General features: G+C 40.7%; 1 protein-coding gene and 1 non-coding gene across 2 annotated transcripts; both read left to right on the top strand.

Moving 5' to 3' along the window:
* Positions 1-1,614: 1,614 nt before the first annotated feature.
* Positions 1,615-1,722, top strand: LOC112753042 (small nucleolar RNA R71). The gene has a single exon (XR_003177443.1). It is a non-coding gene; the product is annotated as a small nucleolar RNA R71 (small nucleolar RNA).
* Positions 1,723-9,516: 7,794 nt separating this feature from the next.
* LOC140179166 (uncharacterized) lies at positions 9,517-10,207 on the top strand. Its single transcript, XM_072217821.1, has 2 exons — positions 9,517-9,614; positions 9,775-10,207. Exons 1-2 carry the CDS (start codon positions 9,517-9,519, stop codon positions 10,205-10,207), a joined length of 531 nt encoding a protein of 176 aa, XP_072073922.1.
* The last annotated feature ends 386 nt before the right edge of the window (positions 10,208-10,593 follow it).

Genomic DNA, 10,593 nt, shown 5'->3' with positions numbered 1-10,593 from the left:
AGAGTTTGGTTGTGGCCTCCCAACACCAAACTTAGAGTTTGACTGTGGGGGCTCTGGTTGACTCTGTTTTGAGAGAAGCTTATTGTGCCTCTTTTCCATGTTTACAAAAGGATGACCTTGAGTTTTAAACTCAAGGGAGTCCTCATTCAATTGAAGGACTAATTCGCCTCTGTCAACATCAATCACAGCTCTTGCTGTGGCTAGGAAAGGTCTTCCAAGGATGATGGATTCATCCTCATCCTTCCCAGTATCTAGGACTATGAAGTCAGCAGGGATGTAAAGGCCTTCAACCTTTACTAATATGTCCTCTACTTGTCCATAAGCCTGTTTTCTGTAATTGTTTGCCATCTCTAATGAGATTTTAGCAGCTTGCACCCCAAAGATTCCCAGTTTCTCTATTACAAAGAGGGGCATGAGGTTTATCCCTGAACCAAGGTCACACAGAGCCTTTTCAAAGATCATGGTCCCTATGGTACAAGGTATTAAGAACTTTCCAGGATCCTGTTTCTTCTGAGGAAATCTCAGTTGATCCAATGCATTTAGTTCATTGGTGAAAAGGGGAGGTTCATCTCTCCAAGTCTCATTACCAAATAAATTGGCATTCAGCTTCATGATTGCACCAAGGTACTTGGCAACTTGCTCTTCAGTAGTATCCTCATTTTCTTCAAAAGAAGAATATTCATCAGAGCTCATGAAGGGCATAAGGAGGTTTAATGGAATCTCTATGGTCTCTAGATGAGCCTCAGATTCCTTTGGTTCCTCAGAGGGAAACTCCTTATTGATCACTACACGTCCCAGGAGGTCTTCCTCCTTGGGATTCACGTCCTCCTCCTCTTTTGTGGTTTCGGCCATGATGGTCATTTCAATGGCCTTGCACTCTCCTTTTGGATTTTCTTCTGTATTGCTTGGGAGAGTACTAGGAGGGACTTCAGTGACTCTTTTACTCAGCTGGCCCACTTGTGCCTCCAAACTTCTAATGGAGGACCTTGTTTCATTCATGAAACTTACAGTGGCCTTAGATAGATCAGAGACTAAGTTTGCTAAATTAGATGTATTTTGTTCAGAGTTCTCTGTCTGTTGCTGAGTGGATGATGGAAAAGGTTTACTATTGTTAAACCTATATCTTCCACCATTATTAAAGCCTTGTTGAGGCCTTTGTTGATCCTTCCATGAGAGATTTGGGTGGTTTCTCCATGAGGGGTTATAGGTGTTTCCATAAGATTCACCCATGTAATTCACCTCTGCTATTGCAGGGTTTTCAGGATCATAAGCTTCTTCTTCAGAAGATGCCTCCTGAGTACTGTTGGATGCAGCTTGCATTCCATTCAGACTCTGAGAAATCATATTGACTTGCTGAGTCAATATTTTATTCTGAGCCAATATGGCATTCAGAGTATCAATTTCAAGAACTCCCTTCTTCTGAGGCGTCCCATTACTCACAGGATTCCTCTCAGAAGTGTAGATGAACTGGTTATTAGCAACCATGTCAATGAGTTCTTGAGCTTCTGCAGGCATTTTCTTTAGGTGAATGGATCCACCTGCAGAAGTATCCAATGACATCTTAGCTAATTCAGACAGACCATCATAGAATATATCCAGGATGGTCCATTCTGAAAGCATGTCAGAGGGACACTTTTTGGTCAGTTGCTTGTATCTCTCCCAAGCTTCATAGAGGGATTCACCTTCTTTCTGTCTGAAGGTTTGAACATCCACTCTAAGCTTGCTCAGCTTTTAAGGAGGAAAGAACTTGGCTAAGAAAGCAATGACCAGCTTATCCCAAGAGTTCAGGCTATCTTTGGGTTGAGAGTCCAACCACACTCTAGCTCTGTCTCTTACAGCAAAGGGGAAAAGCATGAGCCTGTAGACTTCAGGATCTACTCCATTAGTCTTAACAGTATCACAGATCTGCAAGAATTCAGTTAAGAACTGAAAGGGATCTTCAGATGGAAGTCCATGAAACTTGCAGTTTTGCTGCATCAGAGAAACTAGCTGAGGTTTCAGCTCAAAATTGTTTGCTCCAATGGTGGGGATGGAGATGCTTCTTCCATGCAAATTGGAATTAGGTGCAGTAAAGTCACCAAGCATTCTCCTTGCATTATTATTATTTTCGGCTGTCATCTCCTCTTCTTGTTCGAAAATTCCTGACAGGTGCTTGCTGGATTGTTGTAATTTAGCTTCTCTTAGTTTCCTTTTCAGAGTCCTTTCAGGTTCTGGATCTGCTTCAACAAGAATATTCTTGTCCTTGCTCCTGCTCATATGAAAAAGAAGGACAGAAAAACAATAATAATAGGGATCCTTTTTACCACAGTATAGAGGTCCCTGTGTGAGTAGAAGAAAGAAAGAAGAAAAGAATGTAATGTAAAGAAAGAAACACAAGGGTGAGGAGAGCAGAGATGTGAGATGAAGTGTTAGTAAATGAATAAATAAATAGAATGAGATGAGAGAGAGAGAATTTTCAAAAATAATTTTTGAAAAAGAGTTAGTGATTTTCGAAAATAGTTTTTGAAAAAGGTTAGTAATTTTCAAAAATTAAAATAAAAAATTAAAATAATTAGTTAATTAAAAAGAAATTTTGGAAAAAGAGGGAAGGGATTTTCGAAAATTAGAGAGAGAGAGTTAGTTAGGTAGTTTTGAAAAAGATAAGAAACAAACAAAAAGTTAGTTAGTTAGTTAAAACAAATTTGAAAATCAATTTTGAAAAAATAAGAAGATAGGAAGTTAGAAAAGATATTTTAAAATCAAATTTTTGAAAAAGATAAGATAAAAATATATTTTTGAAAAGATATTATTGAAATTAGTTTTGAAAAAGATTTGATTTTTAAAATCACAATTAATGACTTGATTCACAAGAAATCATAAAGTATGATTCTAGAACTTAAAGTTTGAATCTTTCTTAACAAGTAAGTAACAAACTTGAAATTTTTGAATCAAAACATTAATTGATGATGTTATTTTCGAAAATTATGTAATAACGATAAGAAAAAGATTTTTGAAAACTATTTTTAAAATTTTTGAAAATAACTAAGAAAAATGAGAAAGATTTGATTTTTGAAAAAGATTTTGAAAAAGATAAGATTTTTTTAAATTGAAAATTTGATTTGACTCATAAGAAACAATTGAATTTTAAAAATTTTTGAAAATGTCAATCCAAATTTTCGAAATTTATGAGAGAAGAAAGGAAAGATATTTTTTTGATTTTTGAATTTTTAATGATGAGAGAGAAAAACATGAAAATGATGCAATGCATGAAAATTTTGGATCAAAACAATGAATGCATGCAAGAATGCTATGAATGTCAAGATGAACACCAAGAACACTTTGAATGTCAAGATGAACACCAAAAACATATTTTTGAAAATTTTTAATGCAAAGAAAACATGCAAGACACCAAACTTAGAAATCCTTGATGCTTAGACTCTATGGATGCAAGAATGCATATGAAAAACACCATACAACACAAAACAAGAAAACATCAAGATCAAACAAGAAGACTTACCAAGAACAACTTGAAGATCATGAAGAACACTATGAATGCATGAATTTTTCGAAAAATGCAAGATGAACATGCAATTGACACCAAACTTAAAATCTGACTCAAGACTCAAACAAGAAATATGAAATATTTTTTTTATTTTTATGATTTTATGATTTTTTTTGGGTTTTTCGAAAATTAATGTGAAAAAGAAAAATAAGGATTCCAAAATTTTTAATATGAATTCCAGGAATCTTGTACTCTTAGTCTAAAGTTCCAATCTGAGGGTTAGGCATGGCTTAATAGCCAGCCAAGCTTTAGTATGTAACTCAGACATGCCACATCTGACATTCCAATTAACTTGCCTCTATGCTGATGGTTGGAAGCCCCTATCCAAAAGAATTAGACATGGCTTTACAGCCAGCCAGGCTTCAACATGCTTCATGAAACTCTAGAATTCATTCTTAAAAATTTTAGAATAATTTTCGAAAACAGATGAGAAATTTTTGAAAGATTTTTTTTTTGAAAACTTTTTGAAAATAAGAAGAAAATTACCCAATCTAAGCAACAAGATGAATCGTCAGTTGTCCAAACTCGAACAATCCTCGGCAACGGCGCCAAAAACTTGGTGCACGAAATTGTGATCTCATGGTAACGGTGCCAAAAACTCTGTACGCACGTCTTAATAAATTGTTTTTCATTCACAACTTCGATACAACTAACCAGCAAGTGCACTGGGTCGTCCAAGTAATAAACCTTACGTGAGTAAGGGTCGATCCCACGGAGATTGTTGGTATGAAGCAAGCTATGGTCATCTTGTAAATCTCAGTCAGGCGGATATAAAATAGTTATGGAGTTTTCGAACATAAATAATAAATAGATAGAAAATAAGGATAGAAACACTTATGTATATCATTGGTGAGAATTTCAGATAAGTGTATAGAGATGCTTTCGTTCCTCTGAACCTCTGCTTTCCTGCTGTCTTCATCCAATCAGTCTTACTCCTTTCCATGACTGGCTTTATGTAAGGACATCACCGTTGTCAATGGCTACTTTTTATCCTCTCTGGAAAATGGTCCAATGCGCTGTCACTGCATGGCTAATCGTCTGGAGGCATCACCCTTGTCAATGGCTGCATCCCATCCTCTTGTGAAAATGGTCCAAATGCTCTGTCACAGCACGGCTAATCATCTGAGGTTCTCGATCATACTGGAATAGGATTCACCCTCCTTTTGCGTCTGTCACTACGCCCAGCACTCGCGAGTTTGGAGTTCATCACAGTCATTCAATCCCAGAGTCCTACTCGGAATACCACAGACAAGGTTTAGACTTTCCGGACTCTCATGAATGCCGCCATTAATCTAGCTTATACCACGAAGATTCTGATTAAGAGATCCAAGAGATACTCATTCAATCTAAGGTGGAACGGAAGTGGTTGTCAGGCACGCGTTCGTGGGGAATGATGATGATTGTCACGTTCATCACATTCAGGTTGAAGTGCGAATGAATATCTTAGAAGCGGAATAAGTTGAATTGAATAGAAAAACAGTAGTACTTTGCATTAATCTTTGAGGAACAGCAGAGCTCCACACCTTAATCTATGGAGTGCAGAAACTCTACTGTTGAAAAATACATAAGTGAATACAGGGTAGGCATGGCCGAGTGGCCAGCCTCCCATGGAGGTCTAGAGATCTAAAAAATGATCAAAAGATTCAATCCAGGATGTAAATACAATAGTAAAAAGTCCTATTTATACTAGACTAGCTACTAGGGTTTACAGAAGTAAGTAATTGATGCATAAATCCACTTCCTGGGCGCACTTGGTGTGTGCTTGGGCTGAGCTTGAAGTTTACACGTGTAGAGGTCAATCTTGGAGTTGAACGCCAGTTTGTAACGTATTTCTGGCGTTCAACTCTGGCTTGTGACGTGTTTCTGGCGTTTAACTCCAGACAGCAGCGTAGAACTGGCGTTCAACGCCCTTTTACATCGTCTAAACTCGGCAAAAGTATGGACTATTATATATTGATGGAAAGCCCTGGATGTCTACTTTCCAACACAATTGGAAGCGTGCCATTTTGAGTTCTGTAGCTCCAAAAAATCTACTTTGAGTGCAAGGAGGTCAGAATCCAACAGCATCAGCAGTCCTTCTTCTACCTCTGAATCTGATTTTTGCTCAAGTCCCTCAATTTCAGCCAGAAAATACCTGAAATCACAGAAAAACACACAAACTCATAGTAAAGTCTAGAAATATGAATTTAACATAAAAACTAATGAAAACATCCCTAAAAGTAACTAGATTCTACTAAAAACATACTAAAAACAATGCCAAAAAGCGTATAAATTATCCGCTCATCAATCAACCATAGTGATGAGTTACAATCCAGAAGAAGCAAAACTAAGAAACAAGTCGGACAGTACCCAAAGCAGTTCGAATCAAAGACGCGTCACTCAAAAACTTTTTTGTATCAAGATGGGGTGTTTTCCCCCATAAATCTTCAAGAACAACTACAAAAGCTCGTTCAACCTCGTCAAGCATCTCCCATGTATAGTGAGACACTCTCACATTCTTTTGCCATTTTAGAGGAAAGGCAGGCTCATCATTTTCATCAAGAAAAAAGGGGTGGGCCCCCTCAACAGCACGGACTCGGAAGAAATAATTCTTAAAATCTTTAAAAGACTAATCATACATGGCAAAAACTTTATGCCCCTGGGCCGACCTGAAAGAGACCCAGGAAGCTTTCTTTTTGGAAGACCCTCCGGGCTTGGCAGAAACAAGAAGATAGAGGAAAAGAGTCTGAGAAGGTGTTATGCCTAACTCTTGGCAAAGCAGCTGAAAAATCTTGATAAAACCCCAGGAATTCGGATGAAGCTGGGATGGGACAATATTACAAGACCACAACAAATCGGTTTAGTCAATGAAATCTTAGGATTTCATGATTTGTCCAAAAATGGTATGATAATAAGCTTTTTCTGTCTCGAAAGCAGTAAAAGGAAAGGTAATGTCCAACTGGCTGAAGAAATATTCATAGGCATAGAAAAAGGGACGCTCCCCCTCGACCGAAGTAGGAAAACAAACCCTCTCGTCAGAGTCGGGCGCTACAAGCTCATAATCCCTCTCCCGGGCGCTGCTACCACAAATCCTATGACGTTTTCTCAGCTCTACACAAAAATCAGCGTCTACAACAGAGACACACATCAAGACAAAGGAGTCCAGCCAATCAGACATCCCCTCGGGAACTTTAGAAGACATCTCTACAATGTTATTGCGAGAAGTCATGAGGCCAACTAATCCTACAATAAGAAAAAAAGATGGAATTACTAAAAAACATCTCGGACGAGGGGCAAAATAACTCGACTAATATACAGAAGAACAAACAAAGAAAAACCCCAAGACTCAAACCAAAGTCCTCGGGCATTCTTTGGAGGCAGTAACAAAGCAAGGTTTCAGGAAAAATTCACAGCTTACGTTCCGGCATCTCTCAAACAAGAAAATATTTCAAATAACAGACATTTCAGAAAAGGAAGTCAGAACACAAAAAGTCACTATCTTTTTACAGTCTATCAACAAAAAGCATCAAACATGCCAAGAGGAAATCGTCAAAGGCGCAACCTTTTCTCAGAATCAAACAAAAACCAAAACAAATATCGCAGCAAACAGGGAAAGCTATCAAACAGGGCAAAAAACCAAGGAGCAATCTTCGATTAAGTAAGTAAAGATGCAGTTTTTCTGGGTATCAGAAGCGACAGTAGAACATGCAAAGCCTTAGAAGCATCAGACAACAGAAAAGGCGAAAAGGTTCATGCAAAGGACGAAGAAACTCTCAGAACACACATTACAACAGCAAGCAGGCGCAACAAAAAGAAAGATCCAAACTTTCTCCAAGCAAAATCAAAACTTCACCACAAAACTAAAGACAAAGCAACAAAGACGAGAAGAAATTGCAAATGGAACCAACCTGGGAAAAAGCAAAGCTTCAGAAGGGTTGAAAAGATGAAATTGCCGGATCACTGAATGACGCCGCAAAAGCAAAATGTAGGCGAAAAATAGAAAGGGAGAAAGAAAAGGGAAGTTACAAGTAAAAACGGAGAAGAGAAACCGTTCCTATGCGTAAATTTCAAAATAAAAAGGGGAACGGGGCATTAAAAGCTGATAAAGGAGGGTATTAAACCCTTGCGCCTTCCCAAGAACAGAGCGCTAATGCAAAGCGCGCGCTTCTAGAAGAAAACGTTCCACATTCAAAAAGGTTCTACTAAGAAAGGAGTCGACAAAATGCTCGAGTTCGGCTTCACTATAGAAAGTTCGAAGTCAAAGACTCGACCTCAAAATAGAAGACCAAGCTCGAGCAGGGGAACTGTTCACACCCTGGGTCGAGCTATCCGACCCGAGATGTTCAGTGACAAAGCGACCGACCTCTTCAGGTCAAGCTATCCGACCTCTTCTCAAAGAGGTCGGCCAAATCGACAGAAAAGCCCAATAAAGGGCCCAAATAGAGGAACACGACCCAAATCCAAAGGCCGTCCGAGCCTATAGAGATAAGGGCGATTCCCTTGAAGATAAGCTGACCTCAACTCAAAGATAAAGATAAGATAAGATAACTAACTTATCTTATCTAGAAAGGTCAATCTACAACCACTATAAATACACTGGAGCACCCAGGTATACCTCATACTTTGATTCTACGATAAACCTGCTTAATACCCATGCTAACTTAAGCATCGGAGTCTCTTGCAGGTACCCCCCACCCTCCGGTGACCAAGGATCAGAAGTGCAGCCAGTCCAACAAGTCGAACACAACAGCTCCGGCCGCCACCAGCCAGCCGGACACGTCATCTCCGACCAGTACAAAAGATCTCATCCGAGATCGACCTATAGTTTCAGGTAACCCTCGGAACACCGACCTTGTAGGATGGATGATGACCTGGGCAATCGAGCTATCCCAATATGACCTACAATATGAGCCCAGACATGCAATCAAGGCCTAGGCTATGGCAGACTTTTTGGTGGAAGTCATGGGAGACCCTCATGAAACCCTAGGCACACGGTGGAAACTCCACGTTGACGGAGCTTCTAACTAGATGTTTAGAAGGGCAGGAATAATTATCGAAAGCCCGACATGGATAGTATACGAGCAGTCCGTCAAGTTTAAGTTCCTGGCCTCCAATAACCAGGCAGAGTACGAGGCCCTAATTGGCGTCCTGTTGTTGTCAAAAGAAGTCGGAGTAATAAGAGTAGAGGTGAATAGTGATTCTCAAGTCGTCACCTCTTAAATCAATGAAACTTATCAAGCCAAAGACCCTCTGCTACAAAAATACCTGGAAAATGTTTGGGGTCTAAGCGAGGACTTCGAGGAGGTTGTGGTGCAGCATGTCCCAAAGGAAAGGAACACACGAGCCAACCTCATTTCCAAATTGGCTAGTACAAAGCCAGGAACGGGAAATCGCTCTTTGATCCAAGAATTAGTAAAAGAAACGACAGTCGCCTTGTGCGTAGCCCAAGCAGATGTCGTCCCCTCATGGATGGACCCAATCGCTGATTTTTTGAAAAACGGCAAGCTCCCTGATGACCACAAGGTGGCAAAGACATTAAGAAGAGAGGCGTCCAAGTACGTAATAATACAAGGCCAGCTATTCAAGAAAGGGCTTAACCAACCCCTGTTGAAGTGCCTACGACCCGACCAGACGGACTACGTTTTAAGGGAAGTTCATGATGGGTGTTACGGCCACCATATCGGGGGAAAGGCTTTGGCCTGGAAGCTCGTGAGGGCCGGATACTTTTGGCCCTCGATGATAACGGATTCCCAAGAATTCGTAAAGAGGTGCAAGAAGTGTCAAGAAAACGCGAACTTTCACAAGACCCCGGCATCTGAGCTAAGTTTGCTCATGGCCTCCCGGCCTTTCAACCAATGGGGGATTGACCTGTTGGGACCTTTCCCGGTGGTCCCGGGGCAAGTTAAGTACTTGATCAAGGCTATTGAATACTACACAAAGTAGGTCGAAGCGGAGCCGCTGGCCAGCATTTCGTCAGCAAACTGTCGTAAGTTCATATGGAAATAGGTGATCTCCAGGTTCGAAATCCCAGAGACCGTGATATAGGACAACAGGACGCAATTTGTGGACAAAAAATTCAGGGAGTTCCTCACAGGTCTGGGCGTAAAACAGAGGCTCTCGTCAGTGGAGCACCCACAGACCAATGGCCAAGTGGAAGCAGCGAACAAGGTCATCCTCCACAGCCTCAAAACGTGACTTAACCAGAAGAAGGGAGCGTGGGCAGACGAACTAGCATCAGTCCTATGGTCGTATAGAACAACACCTCAATCCTCCACCGGGGAAACCCGTTTCCGACTTACCTACGGAGTTGATGCAATTATCCCTGTGGAAGTCGGGGAGCCAAGCCCACGCCTACTTCTGGGGGGAAATGAGGAGGCTGTAGAGAAGGATCTGGTCGACGAAACCAGGGAAATGGCGCACTTGTCAGAAGCGGCACTGAAGCAGAGAATAGCACTTTGTTACAACACCAGGGTACTAAGGAGGAGTTTTGAGCCAAACAACCTGGTCCTACGACGTAACGACGTAGGCCTCCCCACCCCTGGGGAAGGGAAGCTGGCGGCCAATTGGGAAGGCCCATACAGAGTGAAGGAAGTGGTCGGCAACGGAACTTACAAGCTGGAGCGACTAGACGGGAAAGAAGTACCCCGAACATGGAACGTGGCAAACTTGACTAGGTTCTACTCCTAGAGTCCAGAGCGACCACCCGTCCCACCAATTCAGTAACACTCGTTTTACTTTGTGTTGAATTATCGTCAATTTTTAATTTTTGCCAATCACTTAATATATTTCTTTTTCACTGTATTTCTATTATATTTATTTACTTGCCAATTAAATGGTCTACTGCGACTACGGCTACACGGGATTGATCACCCCGGGAGCCAACGACATCGTCTACACTACACCACGCGGCTACGAAAATAAGCCATAATTCAAAGTTTTTTACCGGGAGCCATGAACCGGCTGATAAACCCCCTTTGTAGGGTTTATCTTGTGCCTAATTTAGGAGATTTTATGACCTTTTATCCACATTTACTCAATGAAATAGCATGATTTCATGATTGTCTCCTAATTTG

The sequence above is a fragment of the Arachis hypogaea genome, chromosome 15 (genome assembly GCF_003086295.3).
Source record: "Arachis hypogaea cultivar Tifrunner chromosome 15, arahy.Tifrunner.gnm2.J5K5, whole genome shotgun sequence".
NCBI classification, from domain to species: Eukaryota; Viridiplantae; Streptophyta; class Magnoliopsida; order Fabales; family Fabaceae; genus Arachis; species Arachis hypogaea.
This window is presented reverse-complemented; position numbering and strand designations above follow the sequence as displayed.

What these genes read in the sequence shown, in the direction of transcription:
- LOC140179166 (XM_072217821.1), top strand. Translation starts at nt 9,517, where the DNA reads ATGGAAATAGGTGATCTCCAGGTTCGAAATCCCAGAGACCGTGATATA. An exon ending in ATTCAGGGAGTTCCTCACAG is followed by an intron (nt 9,615 to 9,774) that starts GTCTGGGCGTAA and finishes ATGGTCGTATAG; the next exon opens with AACAACACCTCAATCCTCCA.